The sequence below is a fragment of the Protopterus annectens genome, chromosome 6.part0 (genome assembly GCF_019279795.1).
Source record: "Protopterus annectens isolate FY-2018-M chromosome 6.part0, PAN1.0, whole genome shotgun sequence".
Lineage (NCBI taxonomy): Eukaryota > Metazoa > Chordata > Ceratodontiformes > Protopteridae > Protopterus > Protopterus annectens.
Genome location: NC_056737.1, coordinates 1,497,101,747 through 1,497,126,155, shown reverse-complemented (window position 1 = coordinate 1,497,126,155; position 24,409 = coordinate 1,497,101,747). Strand labels below are relative to the sequence as shown.

Genomic DNA, 24,409 nt, shown 5'->3' with positions numbered 1-24,409 from the left:
TAGTATGTATTTGTCATTTATTTTCATATTTTGCCAAAAGAAACCAATAAAATTCAATTGTTAAAAAGGCTTTGTATACTCGATTATATTATATAAATAAAGACAGTAAATGATGCTTAAAGCTTTTATCATCATTTAATGGAATTCATATAAATGCTTTGTCTTACCTCTTTGACATCATAAGCAAGAAGAACGTACTTCAAATCTGGGGAAACTGCATATTTTGTAGCTTTAAAGGTTGCCTAAAAGGAAATGATGCAGATTAGAATATTTCTGACACAGAAACGTATATGTATGCCTTTTGAATCGTTAACATACACATTGCTGTCTTTCTGAAAATACAGCCCTTGTGGGTTGTGCACTATTTTAAATAACACTGCACTCAGCCAACAGACTATTTCCATAGTCAAAGCAGTTCAATACCTATCACACTGTGTGAAGACTCTGTTGCTTCATTCTCACACAGATTTTTCCAAGAGTACAGAATATATTTTCCTTAATTTATTTAAATGTGGTCACTAATTCTTCAAGCAGTCTAACACAGTACACAAAAACTTAAATAAGTCAGCAGGTAATATTAGAACAAATATATACATATGTAGTTCATATTTTATTGGCAGCCAGCCCAGCATCAGTTGTCAGCTATTAAAACTTTAAACATTATGCACCCCACATGCCTTACTTAGCACACAGGGGATACTTTCACAAAAGATACACAATAAATCAAATTGTTTTTTAAATTCTTTTCAGCAACTATTCATTTCTCATTGGAAAGGGTAAAGACTCCCAATATGGAGTGAAACTCTAAGAGTTTAATTAAGACATCAGAAACTGTTCTTCTGTCAATGCTTGCTTTGTATGGTACTCTCTCAACAAGTGGGTTGCTACACATTAACAGCAAAACTGAAATTAGCTAATATTATTTCATTTGCCTTAGAAAAATTGTTTTAATTGCTGCAATTCAGTCAACTCTGCAAACATATTTTCAAATTTTCTGTAGTAATTAACCAAACAAGAATGCATGACAAGGCGTGCATTATTGGGGAATCAATGCCTGCCCGGTGGTATTGTGAGACCTGATGATGGAAACAGAGGGCATTTCCACACCTGGAAGGGCATTAACTCCTCAAAAAGCAACACCCTTTAAGGTATTATTGGGCTTAGAGAATGGTCTATCTGTTAAATTGCTTTGCATTTTTGATTACTATATACTTTTTAAAATAATTTGGTGTAAAATGATTTTCTCCACCAAATGTTGCACACATGTTGGAGCACATGTAATTGTTGGAGGAAGTATTTTATATATTTTATATCCAAAATATAAGTTATGTTAATATATAATGTCTACATACATACACACACACACAGGCTTTCAGAAATACCAAAGGACTATGGTCTCTCTGCCCATCATTAAAAATATGTGCCAACCCTAACACTGTGCTGCTATTTACCCCAACCCTACACTGTACTTTGGGAAAAACCCTTTCCATTACAATTTCACTCTTCAGAACAATTTGTTATGAAGTTGGTGTTAAGGATATGGTTAAGCAATCTGAAGAGGAAAACAAATATTTGCTTTGCTTTTTAAATCATTTGGATGTTCAGTGCTTTGTTTTGTTAAATATATTTTCAAAGATAATGTGTTGGGCTGGAGTTAGGTTCAGTTTAAGTTACATGTGAGCTGAGAAAGGGGGGCCACTGTCTCATTAAACAAGACAGATAAAGACACACACACACACACACGCACACACACACACATACACACACACACGCACACACACACACCACACACACACACACACACACACATAGCTGTTACAACCTTTTTGAATGAATATACCTCAGACATCTCGTTTTGAGCAAATGAATAGGAAAATGCATAGAATGCAAGGAACTGCAACTGTTGTCCCCATATGCCTCGTTAATGTTCCTGATTTTGCCACATAGAGCTCTTCTGTCCCTTGAATGATAAGCTATTTAGGAATAAAGTTAGTCAATAATTCCAGACATTAGAATTGTGTACCTCATATTATTAATGAAAGGGTGCTGTCTGTTACTATCACTGAAGGCATTGCTCTCTCTCTCACTCACTCACTCAGTCTCACACAAGCACGCACATGCGCACACACACGCACACACACGCACACACATGCACACACACACACACACACACACACACACACACACACACACACACACACACACACACGTGCACTTGCGCACACATACACACACACACATGCGCGCACACACACACACATGCATGCACACACACACATACACATGTGCGCGTGTGCACACATATGCACGCACACACATACACACACACATGCGCGTGCACGTGCTCATACACACACACACACAGATACACACACAAACACACACACATATATACACACACACACACACACACACACACACAAACACACAATCTTGTTTCTATTTTAAATCAATTTGTTTTTCATTGTATGCAAGCAACATGTTATTTAGTGAGCACAAAAACTGGTAGCCATTTTCTTTTCTTTTGTCTGAGATTCATGGGAGCTGAATATGCTACTGCAAAGAGGCAGAGTTTTTTTCAATGGGCATTACTTGCACATTAACAACCTTCTGGAGAATGTTCGTTCTCCAGTCAGGATGACAATTACGAGTTGTCCATTCTTTAACAAATAGCAACATTGGAACACAACAAATTATTAAGTAATTTGTGGAGACATGCTACATGTAGCATGTAGCACTTTATTTAGTGCTATGCATTCTTTTTAAAGCTCAGAAATCCTGGGCTGAACATCGTAACTGAAAGCTGAGCAGTTCACACACCTTAAAGACAAATGAGTGTAAAGGCAATTGTGTTCTGTTTCCTGCCTGTGTAGTATACGTACATGTCCTCTATTCCACAATTAATCTACCAGTCCAAGGGAGAGAGAGACCTTCAATAAATATGTGGAAATGTACACCTTAGCATGCTTTGTGAAATATAAAATTTAACAAAATGATCTTAATAATTTTATAGTCTTTAAGAAGTTATTTTAAAAGTAATTGTGTGTAGATGATCTATTTAAAATATTAAGGTAAAGTATATATTTTATTCTGTGGCTATTATCATAAAAAATGTGTGTCTTGTTGGGAGTATCATTATATACTATGTACAATGGTATAGTAATATAATGAGATCAGCTATTTTCTGTAGATATGAGGCTTTCTTCTTCAGAAAATCAGATTGCTGGAGGAAACATTAGCAAGGCAATACAACCTAGAAGTGAAGGAGGAATATAACCAAGCTGTCTGCAATAAAAGTATAACTGAAAACAAGATGCTATTAAAAAAAAAAAACAGGACATTCAAGGGAGAGCATGCATACCAGTTAATGTACAGATGAGTCTTGCCAGGTCCACAACGCATAAGATAAAGTTCTGATTATAACCCATAGAAATGTGAATGATGGAAGAGCTGGTGGAACTGTCAGCCAAAATGGTTTTCTCAGTTCAAGATGGATACCTTCCAACCTGTTACTGTAATAACCCCAAGTGTACACATGTTAGCAATGCAACATCAAGAAATGGTGCAAGATGCACTACAACTTACCATTAAGTGCCACTGCACTGTAACCAAATTTTGTCATATGCAACAAAGAATACACACATCACCTGGCCTATGTGGTGTATGCCTTTGGTGGCACACGTGTTAGGTCCATAAGGAGTTCAAAGGTTGAGATGCATATGATTAGCTCTCCAACAGCTTCTGTGGCTATGTGGAGGAGAGACACTTCACTAGTCACCCCTTTCTTCTACTATGTGACAAATGTATATGATCTATGTCGTGTGTGTGTGTGTGTGTGTGTGTGTGTGTGTGTGTGTGTGTGTGTGTGTGTGTGTGTGTGTGTAGAAGAGCCATACAAGGCTATAATACCATAGTATAACATGAACTGCTTGCGGAAATGCTCTTAAAAGAAGAGCTAGAAGCCACTTCTGTCCACATCACTAGTACAGCAACTCCTCTCCTTATGCTCAAGGGATAAGAGGAATACTGCCCTATTAATTAATACTTTAAAAGTTTTAGGCGATAAATATCATTTAATTCTGATCCTTGCAACAATGCAAAGTTGAGATTTACCATTTTTGTATGTTATCATAACTTTTTTAAAGGATTATATTAATGCATTTAAATTCCATGAAAAATACCATATATTCTTGTTTTTTATTGTATCAGCACCCTGCAAGCTTAGTGACCTTCAATATATCACTCCATGCTCTTCTCTGGATCACTCCAAGCTTCTGTTTTGACTTAGGAAGCTAAGAATTTAGTAGAGATTCTCTTTCTAGATTTTACCTCTGAAGTCTGTGGAGTAGCAGTAGTATTAATTAATTAATTTACACAGTTTGTTAATTGGTGTAGAGTGCTGATCCCATTGGACCAATTCCAGTCTCAGCTCAGAATGTGAATACACATAAAAAAAAAAAAAGAATATACAATAAAAGAGCACACAAGAACAAAGGAATATATAAAAGGAAAAAATGGCTGAAGAAGGTACTCAGCAGGAACAGTTATGTACAATATTTCCCTCAGTTAGAGTAAAAGCATATTATGAATGACAGAATAGCTGCTATAGTGAAAATGGGAGGCAGTGTGTGTCAGAAATTAGGGAGACTAGGTTATGTGACCTGAAGCAGAGCATTTACATGCAGCATGTGAAGTGAAATGTTATTTAAGTTGCACCTGAAAGGAAGAGGAGTAATTAGAGAAGTCTTTAACATTTGACAGAAGATTGTTCTAGAGCTTGAGTCAAAGGGTAGAAAGACAGTGTTGGCGTACTGAAGTTTAGTTTTAGGTGATACCAAGAGCATCCCTAGGTGGGGCTATATTAGAACATTGAAGTTTCAAAACTTTGAATGTTCTAATATCGAGCCTTATTCAGCAAAAGCTGAAAATATCGAAGCAACAGAAAACCAATTTTTTTCCTAGGGAAAGAATTTGGTTGTCCGTTTCTGTTGCTTCAGTATTTTCAGCGCTGTGGTGAAAAGTTATGGGTCGGGTTCAGGTACCTGTGCGATTCATTGCAGGTTAGGGTAGTTAGGGTTAGGGTGTGGATTAGGTCTGTGTGCGATTGTGTGGACGTGAGGGTTAGGGCAGGTTAGGTGAGTTAGGGCGCAAGTCAGGTAAGTGTGCGATTGTGTGGACGTAAGGGTTAGGGCGGTGTAGGTGAGTTAGGGTTAGGGTGAGGTGAGTGTGCAATAGTGATGGACCTAAGGGTTAGGGTTTGGGTTAAGGTAAGTGGATAGTTAGTGGTGTGTGTATAGTTTAGTGTAGGGTTAGGTGTAATATTTTTGGTGTACGTGTGCGGATTGCTGTTTGGTGTGCGTGATTTGTGTGTATGTGTTTTGGAACAGCAAATTTTTTTCCCTAGGAAAAAATTTGCTGTTCTGTATGTTCGATGTTTTCAGTTTTCACTGAATAGGGTTCGGTATTAGAACATTCGAAGTTTTGAAACTTCGATGTTCTACTATAGACCCCCCCCAGGTAGCTACGGGAACTAAGGTTATATGACAAATGCTATCTAAATAAGCTAGAGGAAGAAGAAGGGCAGGAGTTTTCCATGAGGAGCAGGAAAAGATGGGAGACAAGCAGTAGATCAGCACATTACTGAATCAGCTAGTTCAAGACACTGATGTCCATACTTGGGGAAAGGGTCATTTAAAAGTAATAAAGCAGCCCAAGCAACTACTGAAATGAAGCACCATTTTATTAGAAAACATTAACTGACATAACAAAGCAAAACATTTTTTTTTTGGTAGTAATACATTATTTGCAAACAAATATCATTTCTTAGGAAGAGGCTCCTTGCACTGATTAAAAAAGAAGTCAAAATGGTTAGCCACATCTTAATTTGCAGATGATACTCCTGTAATACAACTCTTGCATGTTCAACACCCACCCCCATCACAAGTGTTCAGTGTCTCTCATAATGTGCATGAACTGAAGCTGCAGAAGTGCATTCAAACTAGAGGACAAAGATATCTGAACAACAGAATTAGATTTTAGTCCTATGAGGCTGTTATTTTGATTATTGTGCTCCATTACCATAGTCTACATATTGTAATAACTCCTTCAAATTTCTATTAACCAACTAATTTAGATGTCCCTTTAAGGACCACCACCAAATTGTGTTTGTGGGATTTGCTGGCTTAACCAAATTTGGAAGATATTCTCACTTTCCTGTTGAAGTCAAAATGTATTCTTTTTTAACCATGGAAAAGTCCATTTATTTAAAATGACTGAAACAACATACTGGCAGTGCAGATGTGCTGACTGAAGTTATAGCATGCAGCACTAACTTTAGGCAAAGCAGCAATACAGCTCAATTCAGAAAGGAATTAGCCTGTCAAGAAAACTATCAAAGAAATACATACTTCTATGGCTTTCCTTCAACTTTCCCCAGAGTAAAACAGCTATTTCATTTGTAAACAAGCACAAATGATCATTAATATTGTGGTTTAGTAGACTTCTTCCTCCTGCTGATCTGACATTTCCTGGTAGTATTCATCATAAAAATGTACTTGTTGCCTATGCATCATCCTTTTTTTTTTTTTAAAGGGAAGGGGTTCCATGTGTCTTTGATGGAATGGATTCTTGGTTCCTTTAGTTGTACCTTGCTGCTGCAGATGCAGGGTGATATGTCCCCCCATTGACAAGGCTTGATGCAGTTTGGATACTGCTACCACAGATGAGTAAAACATTATCACATCTCATGGAGTCTAGAGCTTTAGTTGAGCAGGTACTATAGGCTGACTTTCCACTCCTTCAAATGGCAGGTTATTATATCTGGCAGAAAAAGGCATGTTTTGCTCTAATTTCATGGGCATAATAATAATCTCTGAACATCCTAGCAGTTTAACAATAAGGGCTTCCCTGTGATGAAAGAGCTGAGAGCACCCTGTCCTTGATGTTGAAGGAGGCAAATCTAACCAGCACTGGTCAAGAAATTTTCATTCTGTGATGAGATACAGTGCCCGTGAAGTGTGCCGATTCAATATACAAGTCTAGTTATGTGATACCTGCCCATTCAGTCTATTATATATTCTTGAAGGTCCTCGCTCGCTCATGTTCAAAGACTCTCAAAAGTGTAATGCTTTTTCTTTCCTGCCCTGATTCAATATGTCATTCAGCTTTTCCTCCACATTCTCTAAATGTCCTCTAAATATTACAACCTTTGCTTCATTTCTCTGACATCTGTATCTTATTCCTGCAGCTGATAGAATGGGATATATGACTGATTGACACATCCTTAATCCTATTAACAAACTTAATGAGGTAACTCAAAAGTGTGCTGTTACATTTTTGCATTTCTGATATCAGCAAGTATACCTTTTTAACAAACCCTTCCATTTATTTTGATAGCTGGGAAAAGAAGCCTGATTTCCTAGACTTTTGCCTTATGTCCCATTCAGCAGAACCTTCTGGTAGACCGTATGCTGGTAGAAATGTATTCTGTAAATTTTTGTCTTTTTCCATGAGATCCACAAGTAGGAACACATTTGATTGATTAATCTAATGCTAGTCTAGTAGCTGCTATTTTTCTGTTTTGATACCTTAAACATATTAAGGAGGGGGCAGCATTCAGAAAAAGTGACTTAGACCATCCCTGAACTCACCAAAAGTCACCATCATCAGACTTTTAAGGATTCTTCTATGCCAATGATTATTAATATGGTGGTTTAGTAGACTCATTCCTTTTGCTGATTAGGTTTATCACATAAATTGATGTGGATGTAACAGGATCCATAGCTTGGAATCTTGAAAAATCGTCTGTCATAATTACTGAGTAGTCACTTAGGTTAGTTAGTTAGTATTAGGCTAACTGCCCTTGCGAGCCGTTGTAGACCTAGCCAATTATCTCTTGTGAGACTCAAACCCTGCACCTTGTGTTTGTAAGGCAAACACCTTAACCATAGGCCACCTTCCCAACCCCTTTATTAAACACTGTACAGAAATTTGTGCTATTATCAACACAGATTACCCTAGGAAGTGCAGACATCAAAACACATAGAGTCCTCCTGTGATGCATGTTATTCTGCCATATTTCACAGGAACAGTGTTTTATAATGTCCTGTTACATCTCTTCCAAAACCTTTCACTGGCCATTGCTTTTGTTGATAAACTACCAGGATACACTTCATAGCTTGTTTTTTTTCCAGTTTATTTTCAGTTATGTCTTGTTGCTTTCAACAAGTATCTGAAATTACTTAAATTGCTATTTTGCCTTCACAGTTTTCATACATTTTGATAATCTTAGCATTAGTGGCTTTTTTAATGCTTTCTTATACACCTGTTGTAATACCTCACCTCTGTTGCATTCCCGGTCTTTTAAAGTCACAGATTTTGAGACCATTGTATTCAGCTATCATATTTGCATAATCATCTGCCACATTCACCTCTCTTTCTTTCTTTCTTAAGGAGAAACAATATGCTGCCTTCACATGCAGTCAGTAATGGTTTTGTTTCCATTTTTGTAAAGCCGTTTCGACTGTTCTTTCCATCATAAATGGTATTTTATTTGGGATTATTGAATATTCTGTCTGATGTTTTATTGCCACTAAATGATATATGAATTTAATTATGATCAAATCATATAAAAATATCTGCATATCCATACTATTGCAAGTCTTTAATTCTCATACTGGGAGCTTATCTTCTCCACATCTGACAATTACATGTAGGCATAAACTATACCTTTTTTGCCTTCTTGTGCCTGATTCATGTTCCCCAAAGTCAGCTGAACTGACACTGATTTTTAGTACTGGTCTGTGCATCAGAACTCAAAACTTTTCTTAAATTATTCTAGCATTTCCATTTGTTTTTCAGAATATACATAGTAGTGTTAATTTGTCACAGACTCCATCAATAGTATTGTGCAGGTTCTGAAGTCTTTCTAGCTGTCCATACAAGAAAACTTCTTGTTTCTTTAGCATTTGTAGGGGGTGAGTTTTTATGTATAGTTATTATTTTATCACAGGTAGGTGACACATAATTTCTCGAGGATATAAGACAGTAAAATGCAAGCATTTTTATACTATTTATTTATTTTTTTTTGCATATTGAAGGTACTTTAATTACCTTGTTTTGTATGTGTTTCCAAAATAGTGAAACTTATGCAGGCACAACTGCAGTCACACATTCATTGGTTCTTACTAGGGAGGCTGTCTGTGTGACCAAATTGAGCCGAGATATGCAATGCAGAAAGATATAAGTGAGTTGACTTGGATATGAACATTTTTATGGGAGTGACTAACAGCAGCCAGTTTACACTCATCAGCAAAGTCAGTTAGCTAAAGACATTAGGCAGCCATTTTCACATCAGAGAATAGATGCCAAAGATTCAAATCCCAGGACAGAGCCATGATGTACAACACTGGTGACGTTTTTAAATGAGAAGATGTCATCATCTCTAAAGCTGTGTATTTGGATAGCCAATTTATGATACAAAGATGTAGGGAGGTCCAGACAGGCAGTATATACAGAATGCCTTTTATGAAATATAAAAATTGCATTTTTAAGAAATCAACCAGATTAAGGAGAAAGGATCTGTATTTCACAAAGTCGATTAAGTTCAAGATTTATTTAGATAAGCAACTCAATTGCTTATGAGGTTTACTAAAACATGCATCATGATTTTAAAGATGTTATATATACAAATCACTGAAGCTTCCACGATAAACAGCAAAAAATATTTATCTGATAAAACAAGCGCTTTCACGGACTCGACAAGTCCGCTTCATCAGGTTACAAATTTCTTAAAAAATGACCACATTTTATATAGTAAGGTATCCGCCCTAATTAACTACCATTTTGGCGGTTAAAAGTCTAATTAAACATTAATTAAGCAATTAATACCATTTGGGCTGAATTCCATAAAAGGAAATCACTTCCTGTAAAAACATCTCTTACATCTTATGTTACCTTGAGTCCAAAATGTAAAGAAGACATTCAACTACACATATAAAATTTCCCTTCATTGCTTTGTAAGACAAATCATTATAAATACTAGTTCAAGGATATGTAAAAAGTGTTCAATCCAACTAGCATATAGTGTTTGCATAACATAATAATTTTATCTTTCTTAGGTTAAGAATATATATAATAGTTCAAACTGGATTCAATATAATTGTTCCATAAAATTATTCAGTCATATATTAATTTAATATTCTGAATATCCCAATGATTCTAAGAGACTTTAGATGGTCATAAAGATAAAAATATATAAAAATAAATCCATAGGATGACATCTCATGTAATAGTATGGCTAAGCCACAATAATTAATCATAATTTAAAAAAGTGTATTTAGTTATTTACACATTCATATGCATAAGACAAAAAATGAAATTAAATATATATTTACACACTCCTAATAAATTCCTGCTTGTATATAAACTATTTAATAATTTTAAAGATGTTGATAAGGCTAACAGCTGCCAGGATCTTAAAGGAGTTGCTCTTTTGTAGCAGTGTCATAATGGCCATTCTTCAAAGTTTGGTTACATACTACTTGCAGTATCTAAGGCTGCACAGTTTGGGAGGGGGGATTAGCAATACATTTTGTACTAATTAGGAGACAGCCTGGCATACTTGCAAAAGGAACAGAGATTGGTATAGACTAGCGCAGACAATGTTAAATTGTGGGGTAGAATTAGAGTTGTCTTTAGAGGTATGAAATATTGGGACCAGGGAGGTGTAAGTGAGAAAAGTGGAATAGATCAGTAGTGAGGAAGGAATACAAGGAGTCAGCACGTGGCAGATTGATTAATGGTATTTTGTGAGAAGGGATGAGGATCATAGTTATTCAAATAGGTTTGGAAATGGACTTGGGATAGGATAGAAGCCTGGCATAGCAGATGCAGTCTCAAGTATGGAAGGTTAGGTGCTTTCCTGGGAAAGATGTAGACAAGCTAGACTTGGTGTAGGGTTGATAGGTTACCACTGATGGTCAGATGTAGGTTTTTTCCCCTACTTGTGCACTAAATTAGTTGTAGAGATAAAAAGGATTGGAGAAGTTTTATGGGCCTTACAGGCAACATCCATAATGGAGGAGAGGGAAGTGCTCAGAAGCAGCTGACTTGATGTTTCTCTGTGTGTCTAAGATGAATGACGGAAGTGTGATAAGAGACTTAGGGACACAGGTGGACAGTGGTCTCACCTTTGATAACCACAATGCCACAACAGTAAGGAAATCCTTCTATGCGGCACACCTCATCACCAAGGGCTTTTCATTCAAAAAGAAGGAGGTAATTGTCCCACTGTACTCATCCCTCATTAGACCCATTATAGAGTACAACGCCCCATTTGGTATGTACCTCTCAAGACATCTGCAACAACTGGAAAGGCCGCAGAAATACCTCACTAAAAGAATCACAGGCTTAAAGCAGATGCCCTACGCTGATTGCCTTAAAAAACTCCAGCTATACTCTGTCGCATATCGTCTACTTAGAGTTGATCTCTGCTTAACATACAAGGCCATGTCAAACCCAGAGCTGTTGTACATGCTACACTCAAAGAAATCCTAATACCTCAGAGCCACAAGCTCCAGGGATCTAAACCTTGTCATCACAATAAACAAAACATGCTGGAGGGATAGGTTCCTGACCTAGAGACTCCCCAGACTCTGGAATGGATTGCCCATACATGTCAAGCAGAGTGCCTCTTTGACCCTCTTCAAAAGGAACCTTGACGATTGGATGGGAGAAAGGAAATTCACCCCAGGGATCATGTCAGTTGCCCTGCTAGACAGGGGTCCAGGGAAATAAATAGTGTGGGAAGAGATAGCCAGGGAATTGTTATGGCTAGGCTTGTATAGGCCCTAGGGTTGATACCAAACTATGAACCTATGAACCAATGTAGTAGATGAGATATCTGTAGAGAGAGGTACATTCACCAAACACAGTGAGCGGGTATTTGCAGTCACAAGAATGTCAGCACTTTTGGTGTAGAGAATAAATATTAATGGATTAATCCATGAGATAACTTACTTTGGATTTAGTAGACAACTTTGTTGTGCTTGATCAAATGATTATGTCATCTTCTATTGCATCAATTATCTCTTTTTCTACTGCTTTATTGACAACTCTCATACCAATGTATGTTCTCACATCTGCAGGCTTTTTTACTTAAGCAATGCAAGTATGGGTAATAGCCTAGGTGTAGTGCAGCCTTCGATCATTTCTGTCTTTGCTAGTTTCCCAAACTTTTCTTCCATGTCCTTTCTATAGAGGGAGAGTATTTTGTTATGTTGTGCTACATGTGTTATGTTAAAGTCTTTATGCTGTGTCTCTTGGTCAATTTTTAATTTTCCTCTTCAATTAAACTATTTGCTGGATTCCTTTAAGTGACTGCCATGTCTTTTATCTGTTTCTCTGCTGATATTTTTCAGTATCTTCATCACCAGTCACCATTACTGAATTTAATATAGGAAAGTAGATATGTTTAGACTCAGTCTGTTGTAGTATATTGAAAATGCCATTTGATATCTATCAATAACCTGTACTACTGCCTCAAAACGGTTCCCTATTATATGATCAAAGACGCATTCTTTCGAATGCGTCTTGAGAGAACTTGAGAGCACGAAACAGCAAAATACCGAAACAGCGTATAAGAAAATTCTTTCCCTGGGAAAGAAATCGCTTGGCTGCCTTCGTTATTTTGCCATTTTCATCACTGCAGTGCGATCCCAGAGTTGGTATATTTTAGTAGGGGAAGTGTGGGGGGGCACAGCCCCTCACTTTGTGTAATGTTTTAAAGTTTTTTTTTTTTGTAACAGCGATCTTTCTCCCTGGGAAAAAAATTGCTGTTATAAGTGTTCAGGGTTGTAAGCTTTCGCTTATATGGGGTCGATAAATCAGCATTTGTTGATTTAATAGAGACCCCCCTCAAAACAATATGGCATGTGGAAAACCATTGCTGAGTTGTATTCATGCATCCCCACAGTTTATGTAAGTCTAGCTGTGAAATTACTTTTTTTTTAGGCCATCTGACTACCTTACTCAGTTTCATGTAATTACCTGAGCACTGTCTTCTCCATTGTACCAGCACATTAACATTATTTTTTTCCATAGGTGCATTTAAACAAATGGTATGTAATTCACCTTTTTATTTCTTTATGTACATCACCATATAATTCCCCCTCAAAATGCCTATTGTGTTGATGTTCTTTGCTTTATTTATTTGTAGAATAATGCAAGGCTGGACATTATGACCATTTACCCCTTGCCAGTACCTACCATTAGACCCTACCTCCTTTTTCGAGGAGCGATGAGCCAGTCATCTCAGGGTGAATTGTGACCCACCACTGTCCTAACTCATTAACAAATGAAGATAGAGTGCAACACTATCTGAACTGGAGGTTTTTTTTTTTCTAGATAAGGAATGTGAACTGAATCTGTATCTCCACCATTATTTGCTTATTTGCCGAAGCAGGTTCAGAGTAATGATTCAATTGTTCACTGAATTATTGGATTTTTGGAGATCTAAGGGGCTGTGGGCTGCTGGATCACTAATGACTTCTTTTGCTTTCCACGTTAGCATTTCTGACATTTTGTTGACCTTCTAAAACTGTTTTTTTTTTCTCTGCCATCATTTCCCAGTATGGCAAAGTCTTTCACCACACCCTTCCTAAACAGCACGTGTATATCTAATCTGCATTTTTATTTCCTTGTGTATAACAGAGAGTTCAGTTTTTGCTAGCACTTCTATTCTTGTGTATTAGGTGTCGTATTTTGCTGCTCTACTATATTCCTCACCTAATAATTTCAAATGGCACATTTTGCTTTCTTTTTGACTGCTTGCTTATTTTTTTTTTACATGACCAATCTTGTCATATGAGGTTCACATGGCTTGACAGATTCTGATAACATTATTCCCTGCCTTGAACAGTAACAACATTTCTTAGCCTTTCCTTTGTCCTTATATTTAGGGTTATGTTCAGGGCACTTTCATAATTCAGTACTGACAGCCATCATTTCCCCTGCAACCCTAGCTTATACGTATCACAGTTACAATGAAATAGCAGCAGGTTGGCTATTTATAGGTAGTTATTTTTCTATGCTCCTTTACTTAATGGACACTTTTACTTTGTGCATTTTTTATATATATTGGCTACCATGTTTTGCTGTTAGAAGCTTTCCATTTATACCACTTATTTATAAATGAAAGCTTATATTTCAGTGACGGCTCGTGGCATCGGACTGTGGGACTGCAGCCCCTCCCAGCTACAAAAGCATAACGCTTACACAAAAATATTTTTTTAATTAAAAAAACTGTCTATCATAAAAAATGAGTCTGACTGACTCGCCAAGTCCCGGAACTCGAACTGCGCATGCTCGTTGCTTGGCGAGTTCCGGGTTTTTTTTTTCCTCTAGACTAAATAATCTGGTTGCTGGACTTTCTCTGACTACTATAAAGGCAGTCCGGACTGTAGAGAGTTCTGCATCAGTGCTTGATGCCCAGAAGTCTGTGCAGTAACTGCACAGTAAAGTGGAAGGGGGGGGAGCGGACTGCCACGTCCGCACTCACATATGTGACATGAATAGCAGGTTGACTACGGATTGGTTCTCGCTCTCTTTCTGAAAAAGAGAGCGAGAAACAATCAGTATAACAGGCAGTGCAGGACAAGGCAAGTACTTTTTTTTTGAGCAGAACTTTAGTCTTGCTCTCTTTAGTTTTCTTGCAGTTGCTACTGCACGGGTGCTAGTGCTGTAGTATATTCATTGCTTGGCTTGCTAAGTTGCTTGCTATTATAACTGGCATATTCTTGAGATTTTTTAATCCTGAGTGATTCCTGACTTTCTTCAGTTTGCGTGCTGCTTGTGCTTCTTCTTACTGGTCGTTACTGCTTGCTTGGGGGAAACGAAGATTTCTGGAGTGTCAGCCAGCTAAAAAAAAGCCTTTACTTTTGTTGTACAAACATGTACTTGTTGATTGTGATGGTCGGAAACAAACGGACAGTCTCAAACGAAGGTAAGGTAAGTCAGCATTTTATTACCTAATCTGCCATGCCAGCCACTAGCCTTCTAGTTTCTACACATGTGCTCTGCTGATGATTTGACTGTGCTTGTGCTCTAGTAGCCTCTAAGTTTCATCCGACTGGAGCTGGGGGGGAAATAATGAAGGCTTCCTGGAAAACCGATATCAAGTGAGCTAAATGACTATAATTTATGTAGAGGTCATCTTACTAGGCAACACTTGCAGTAAGAATTACTCCCACAAGAAGAATTGTATGGCCTCAGTTTGAGTTTACATTGTGCATATGTAACCTGGATAATGCCTCTGGGTGACAATACTTTTATATATCTACTAATGCAAGGGTGCAGTTAAAGACTGGATAAGGTATACGGCATCGGCATGACAGGTACATGTTAAACCTGCATTCCGACTGAACTTTCTCTACTAATGATAAATATTTCAGTGAGACCAGAGTCAGACAGACCACTGTTAAATGAATATACAACAAACGTGAGGGTGGACCATTGTACAGTGGCTTGTTTCCTACTGATGTTTCTAAATATCCCACAATTTTCTTTTTCATATTCTGTGTCTCTCTGACAGCTCATTCTTGATTTCACTACCTCAGATGGAAAAAAGTATCACCCTACGCTTGATAAGAAATTGGTTAGTTTAAGTCACAATTTGTCGACCAGGTTTATCCTGCTATTCCAGTGGCCTCTTTTCATGGGAGCTGATTACAGTTATGCCATTTTTTCATATCCTTCCTTCTCAGCTCCACCTCTAGCTGACTCTGGCATGTTTAGTTCAAAGCATATTCCTCTGCTTCCTTCCTCTCAGCAAGGTAGGTATACATAATACTTGTAGTCTTTCTACATCTTTCATTATGTATACCCTTACGATCATGCTGACTTGTCAGTTCACTTAGTTTCAGAAAAGTTCTCAGAGCTGACAGGAATGCTTTGCTTTCAACTGCTATGCAAAAGTGTAATTTTATTTTCAACCAAATTCCTATAAATGTTTTCTAGGACTTGCCACCAGAGATTCTTAAAAAATAGAAGGGAATTTGCAGAGATAATAAAACTCTTTGGCATAAAGGGATTGTCTCTAGGTTTCTTTTTCTGGCCATTCTTCAAATTAACCATAAAAACACATTACTGAAATTTTCCTCACCTGATGAAGCTTGAAAAGAGATGCTAGCCATAAACATGTTGCCGCATTTCCTTGAAGGGCATGTATGAATTCTTTGATGCATACTCATTTTTGAAGGGATTATTCCAGGTTGGCATTGTTCTATTTTCCAGGGTTTTGAGTTTGACTACAAATCTATTGATATTTACCTATTACTATCTAATGGGTGAGGAAAACATGTAGAGAAGGAGGTTGGTTCCTTAAATGTGAATGGTATTAATAACCCTATGAAAAGGGGAAATCTGCTAAAATTGTTGAAACATGTTAACATTGAAATTTCAAGTTTACCAGAAATTCATCTAGCTTACAGCAATTAAATGTGTCTGTCAAGAAAGTGAAGAACGTCTTTAACAGGTCAAGAGGTGTTGCTATATTATTCAATTCAGACAGAGTTCAGCACATTAATACTTTTTCAGATGCTGATGCAAGAATCATATTGAGTACACTTCAGGCAGAAAACTATGATTTGGTTGTAGGGTATGTACATAAATCCTTTAGTTGCCATCAGGATTTTTTTATAGGCTCCTGCATGTGGATGAAGTTATTGAAATTTGGTGAGAATGATTTTTGGAGATTTCAGTGTAGACGATTGATTTACTGGCAGGCCAAAAACATTTAATTTAAAGGCTTTTTTCTGGCACATTTTGATTTGGGGACTTCAAAAACAACTTGTAACTCCTTCAGGTTTGTTTCTGGTATACAGAGTTATTCAGTACTGGTAACCTGTGACAACAGTGATTAATCTGTACAATTTGTGAAAGCTTATAGCCTTAATCTTCTGCACTGAGTGCATACATTCTGTAATTTATCAGTATGTTTTTTTTTCACATGTCCCATGTGTCCCACCAACTAGTTACTGTGTCCCAACAACAAAAAGAATTCAGAGCCACCAATTGCAGCAAGATATCAGATTTCAAACCAAGCACATGAACCTTGATATGGTGCTATTGGCAACTGTAGTCGAAATAATAGCTTTTTACAATAAAACAACAGTTGTGTTTAAAAAAAGCACTCCGCTAAAGAAATGCTCAGTGAGTTTCAGTAGTGTGTATATTGTCTGTGTCTTGTTTGATTTATGTATGTGGTTTAACATCCAAAAAGTAGAATAAGGCTAATTTACTGGCCTTATTTTCTCTGCACTGCGGGACATGGTGGCTTAAGTTATTGGTAAGATTTCTGCCTTACAGCATTCAAGCTTGACCGCCCCCAAAAAACTGCTGTTTTTTGGATATATGTACAAATATTGTAGCAGCTATGTACTGTAATATAATATAATTTCCTTTCCTTAGTTTCCTGAGCCTTTTGCATGGGTTTAGTCAAAAAATTTTACTTACTACTTTTTTTATATTTGGTAATATAATACATTTTCTCTGCAGGTAGGGACGAGGGTAGTTATGCCAGGCTTGGTGTCAGTTTCTGAGTTTCTGAGTTTCTGTTCCAAAAGAAATGCCATAAACAAAGGTAGTGGATTACTTGTAATTTAGATTTAGTAGCTTAAGAGTTGAAGGCTCATTTTTACATTACTTAATGATTCAGTTATGTCATTATAGTTAGTATTATTCCTTTTCATTAACCAGTTTCATTTTCATTTTAAGTGAATGGTCATATTTCTCACTTTGAACAGTTTGGTTTATTAGTATTTTTCTGATGTGCTTTTCTATAACCAGTTTACCATTTTGTTTAGTTGTCATTAGTTAACTTCTATAACTAAACTGACTGATTTCCAAGGATATCCCTGCTGTTTAGTTCTCTTGTTATTTAGGGCCTGAAGTTGTGCTGAGTTAACTTTTTCAACTTTTAGTCATTTACAGTTAAGTGACTACATGATATGGTTCATGACTTGATTTATGACATTAGGTTTATAGGTATGTACAAGGCTAATTACACCAGGGCCATTATAAACCTAGCTGCACAACGCAACCCAGTTGTATCCCCCTGTACTCTGTTTTATTAAACGTCGTTAAACTTTATACTCGATACTATTACTAGTGCTAGTCATGTTACACTCCATTCTACCCAAAAGCAAAATATTTAACACCCCATACACCTAATTTACTTTCTGAACAACTGTACTGTATCTAGTCCATACAAATAATGAATTGTGGTTCTCCTCTATTTACACCTCCCCCTACTTCAACTGTTCAACACCATTACTTTTTATACTCGTAGGTCACTATATTAGTCCATTTAAGCCCTTTGGATTTTCTTATTTTCTTTAAGTATTACATCTTCTTACCTTCTTGTTTCCTGCACCTTTCCCCAGTGTAATCTTCCCATAACCTCCTAGCCCTGATTTCTCTAAACATGTCACAGAACAGTGTCCCCTGATCTAACAATCTGCCATAGTATGATGGTATATGGACACTTTCAGTCCTCTACCCAGTGGTGTGCTCATCAAAGCCTGATGAAAGATCTGTAGAGATGACACACACCTAGCAAAAGGGCACATCTGGGGTATGCTTCAGCTGTGGCTTCCCTGAGGGGACTAGAGCCATTACATTATTATGGAAGACATCTGAGTAAGCAGTCGCTGACCTTGCCAAGCCATACTAAGCAGTGAAAAGTAATTAAAACAAAAGTATAAGAATAATTTAACTTCCTGATTTGTCTTTTCAGAAATCGGCGCTGGGTCAAGATGTGAGATTTGGCTTTAATGTTTAGAAGTATTGAGCTGAAATGAGGGTGTAGCGTGGTCATAATGTAGGACAGAATAAACCAGCTAGTCTTGGATATGTTTGTCAATGGGTTATGTAGGGGGGGGGGGGGGACTCACTCACATGTGAGCACACACACACACACACACACACACACACACACACACACACACACACACACACACACACACACACACATGCACACGCGCACACACACACACACACACACACACACACACACACACACACACACACACACACACACACACACAGTCTCACATACACACACATACACAGTCACACATACACACACACATAAACACACACACACAGTCTCACATACACACACACATGCACATTCTCACATACACACACACATGCACATTCTCACATACACACACACATACACACACACACACACACACACACACACACACATACACACACACACACACACACACACACAGTCTCACATACACACACATATACACACATACAGAGTCTCACATGCACACACACATACACAGTCTCACATACCCACACACATACACAGTCTCACATCCATAACCACCTACACACATGCTGACTCTTAACAGTCTACTGTTACAGGCATTGATCATCTCATGATTAAATATCTAGGGCTAAAATAGGTTGTACCTGGAGTCATTGGACTATGTCTAAATAGGATGGTGAAGCTATGGATCTCTTTGTTAGTGAAAATATTTTTTTTCATTTGAAGGACAGTGTACATATTTTGCATTTCATTATACTTTAAGGATAGAAAGCATCATTTCCTGCAAATTGCAGTTTTTGGGGCAGAATGGATGAGTCCTGCAGTGTGCCACTGTGTAATTACTGTACCTATTCTGTTTTTTCTCTTCATACATTTAGATGTAGGATTATTTTCTACTGAAAGTTCACGAGCCCTCTACACACAATGCCTCACAAAGTCTTGGCATAGGTGCCAGGAGTCCTATCCATAAGCATACAGGATCTGCATAACATAACCGCATACACCACAGAACATTTTACATATTTATTTATTCTCATTAATCCAATTTGTCCCATTTGGCACTGTTTCTTTGCAGGAAAGAGACAATATTGCATTCATGATTTGAGGAAACTTAGCCAAAACACCAGGGTAGTTCCTCTACACTTTCTTTGAAAAGTACTATGAGATATTGCCTGTTTAACTGTGCTGTCAGTTGCTCTTGTAAGTTTTTTTCTTTAGTTTGGGGGTGTGTTAGTATTAAATAGGATCATAGGAGGTTACTAGACTAATGCCCCTGGGGCCCTTACAAGCCTAGCTAAAAGTTTATCCCCAAAAAGAAACCTCAGTCAGTACTTGTCTGTCAATGAGGGATAGTGGTGGAAGTTGGAAAGCAAAATGTACATGACTGTTAAGTGACATAAGAGAAATCATTAAAGACCAAAGTTAGAAAGTAATGACAGTGACAGACAGTGGAGTTTCAGACTTCATATACCCTTCAGAAAATTCATGCTAATGGAAAACCTGTTATTCTATCAACTTTCTAAGTTTGTAAGAGCAATATTTAAAAATTGTCCCTATTTTTTGGCCCTTTGTCCCACCACATGGTTTTGTCCAAATTTCTTGTTCAGAGGTTGAGAGGTATGCTGCAAGACGTATATTGTTGAATCTGACCTAGGCTAAGATCTGCACATCATAAGTAACCTTAAATAAATGCACACAAGCCTGAGAGATGTTTTATGCTGGCTAAAGCAGCGTGAAATACACAGGTATAACTGGGCTAGGTATACATACAAACATACAGAATGAACTCTGTGTACTGTAGACTGCAGTGTGAAAGCATATGTGTTCATTGTATGTATGACAATGTGGATTTTTTTGACTCCTTTTACCTTAACAGGGATGTTTGTTATCTTAGTATATACTGTATGTAATGTATCTTTGTTAGTTGGATCTTTTCTCACCAGGCCTCACTGAAAACGGGTTTTATTGCTTAGTCGGATTTTTCCCAGTAATCAAATGCAATAAATAAATTTCCATATAGCAGCTATGCAGCTTACTCATGTCTTGGAGAGTTATACAAATGCTAAACAGGCCATGGACAGGGTACATGGCAGAGATCGGTTGGAATCTTAAAACTGTCCAATCGGAAGGAAGGGCAAACTGCAATATGTAGCTGACCATACTATACTATGCTGTAAGTAGGCAATATGAGGCCGAGAATAGTTGGAGATTTTGAGTCTGTCCATATATAGGACAAGTGTTGAAGGCCTAGGATCCTCTTTGTGAGGCTATCTAGTTGTTTTATGTACCCTATCTTCTGCCTGCACCTTTTGCACTGCCTTCTCAGTTCTGCAAGAAACAGCTTCTTCGTCAAGGATAATTGTAAACTGTTTTATTGATGCTAAACCCCATCTGCATTGGTTAGCACTGAATATTAAGATAGTCCCAGTAATGCTGGCATAACAAGGAATGTGTCCATTTTAGATGATGTTGGGCCAATTAAGTGATATCATCCTGAAAGTTAGTCATCCACAGTATTTGTATGCCAGCGAAGCAAGATTAGGTTGGTTTGGACATGTGCTGTGAATAGGATACTGGGTATATTGGGAAAAGTATGATAAGGATGAATCTGTCAGGTAAGAGAAAAAGAGGAAGCCTAAGATGAGGTTTATGGATGTGGAGAGAGAGGACATACAGGTGGTTGGTGTGACAGAGAAAGATGCAGAGGACAGGAAGAAATTAGAAACGTATCCACTGTGGCAACTGGGAACAGCCGAAAGATAAGACTACAAGCACTTATTTGGAACCAGGTGGGGGCACGTGAATAGCGTTTGCTTGGGAAACTTTAAAACTGTCCCTTTTGAGCCTCCATGAAAAGGGGGGGGATCCAGTATGACCTGATGTGTTCCAGACCAGACCACAGCTTCTCATCAGGTGCAGAAACTGAGTATAAAGTACTGTTTGCAGCATACCGCAGAGATAAGTCTTCAACCTGTATATACATGTAACAATGTGTGCTGTGTAGAGTATTTAGCATGTGCCATAGTGACTTGTGCATTTATTTCATATAAATTAGTAAGCATGTCCAGCATTGATCCCACTGCACCATAGCTCCACCCCTTTCAGTTGGCCTCACCCCTCCCCATTGGCCACACCCATTCAGCTGTCTCCTGCAGCCCCCTTTGATTTGAAGTCACCAGCCGCCACTGTTATTTTCTGCCTTTATAATTATTACTAGTCTGTGTGTGTAACTGCAATCTGTCTGTGGTTTTCTAAATAACATTTTCAGTTTTAAAATAGCTCACTGGATTCTCTTGTTCATTTTATTACTGCAGAAAAATTATACAGCCACACTCTGCTGTCTCTGCTGTTCCTGCTGTCATGTCTACAGCGGCACTTTATTGTGATTTGTTTTGCTAAAATGAATTTAGTGCATGGATACAGCATACACTACTAAATAAATGCAGTGGAGTACCCCTATAAAAGGCATATTTTTTTCTAAAATTAAAATAACACTTGAGGCTATAGTTAGCTCACCTCTACATCCTTCATTTTAGTGTAGCTACTGCGGAGCTACGTAACCTAATGCCCTGGATAAAATTAAAAAAAAAAGTCTAAAGTAGAACACTTTTAGTTCACATATCATTCTAAATTCTTAAGGTAGCACATAGAAAAAATAGTTAGCTCATGTCTCCGTGTATCATATACAGGATTATGATGGGTTCTCAGATCATAACCTGGATGTGATGTATTCTAGACATGGATGTCAAGAAATTCAACTTACGAGCGAAGATTTCAAGGACGATCTTGATGCCCATGCCCAAGAACACTTACCATCCCTGGTTTTGATCGGAAACAGCAAACATAATTCTTTTTAGTGCGTGGAGCTTTACCTGCTCTCATGGACTACAAAAGCAAGAGAAGAAAGATGTAGTATTTGTATGTATTTTTCAGCTTAGAAAATTGTAATACTCTAACCACTGCCACAGAGCACAACCACCAAAAAAACAACATCTGGAAGCTAATAAGCACTTCATTTAGACTCAAAAAAGAAAAAAAATCTAAATGAAGTGTTTCACAGCTTCCTGAGCACTCTAATATGTCCTTACAAGAGACTAGTGTTTAACAGTGCTGATGGTGTGCTACACATGTAGGATTATAATTAGGCCTCTGATCATACCCAACTTATATATTCATAGGTTCAAGGGTATATAGAAGAAAAACAACCACTAGGGCCTTTATAAGCCTAGCCATTCAAACCAAATGTGACATAGGGTGCGATTTACTGACTGCCTCTGTCCATCAGAAACGTAGGTGCCAGGCTAGGGGAGAATTTACAATTACCTATCCATTGGTCCAAGTTGTCCTAAATAACAATAGGGAGAAACTCTGATTCACATCGATGAGGAGTCTGTTCTAATGAAAGGGAATTATCTGAAAACATGTCTCACCAGCATGTCCATTTTTATGTCACAAGCAAAATTTATGTATTTTAATGTAGTAGTTTTGATGCTGTTCGTTTTGAAAATGTATAAAAGGTTCATAAAAACAGGTCCCAGGGATACCTTGTATGCCAGGTAGAGATTATCTCTCTCAGAAGTATATATGACACCAAGTAAATCGGCAGAGCTTTGAGGCAATCAGCACAGGACATTGTGTTTATTCCCTGTATTATTTTTGTAAAGAATCTTTGTAGATGTTCCAGTTGCTGCATGTGTCTGATCAGGTACATACTGAAGGGGGCATTATTTATTTATTTATCTGTTTGTCTTTTGTTAACCAGATTAGTCCACTGGGTTTGGTGCCCATTTTCAGTAGACACCCGAGGAGAAAGCTCTAAAACAAATGATAAAGTAACAATAACAAAGTTGCATTACAAGTAAAATGAATTTGAAAATACATAGTAATAAGACATTTGTGCCTTAGTGGAAATAAATATATAATATTCACTAAAAGTACAGCTATGAACTAACAAGAGGTAGAACTTGGAAACAAAATTGAGGATTTACAAATGGTGCATAAGGAATGAAAGAGATTGACAGAAAACAAGATAAGACCTAAAAGCTACATGGATGTGTAGTCCAAGTAGGTAGAGAGGAAGAAGTATTAAATAGAAGAGACAAAATAGAGAGGAGGGAAGGAGTGTGGAAAAAGTAAAGACAGTGATAAGAAAATACGTTATGAAAAGAGAGATGGGATGGGAAAATAAAGTAACTAGGGGGAGGGAAAAGAAGAGATTAAGTATAAAAATTCTCAGTGGCGTTGCCAAGGATCCACATGACTAGTGATTATAAAGTTATATAAAACTATGGAGACAGTTGTTGTAGTCTGAGAATTGGCGAATTAGTGAAGACACATTTAGGTAGGGTAGTGAGAGGTGCAGGAGGGAGAGTTGGCAAGGTAGTTTTTCAATTCTTTTTTGAAAAGGAATGAAAATTGGATAGATCGTATGTTAGCTGTGAGTTTGTTCCAAGTTTGAGATATGGAACATTTATAAAGTAATCTGCCTATAGTTCTGTTATGTCTGCAGGTATTAAGTAGCAATTTGTCAGTGCTGCGGAGAGATCATGGGGGTTTGCAAAGGGA

At 37.5% G+C, this 24,409-nt stretch overlaps 1 protein-coding gene across 1 annotated transcript in view; it reads right to left on the bottom strand.

Moving 5' to 3' along the window:
* The window catches only part of DPP10 (dipeptidyl peptidase like 10), a 3,628,631-nt gene that overhangs the window by 2,203,418 nt on the left and 1,400,804 nt on the right, over positions 1–24,409 (bottom strand). Inside the window, exon 5 of the mRNA XM_044074976.1 lies at positions 168–242. Within this exon, the coding sequence (XP_043930911.1) occupies positions 168–242 (75 nt within the window). The remainder of the gene's footprint in view (positions 1–167; positions 243–24,409) is intronic.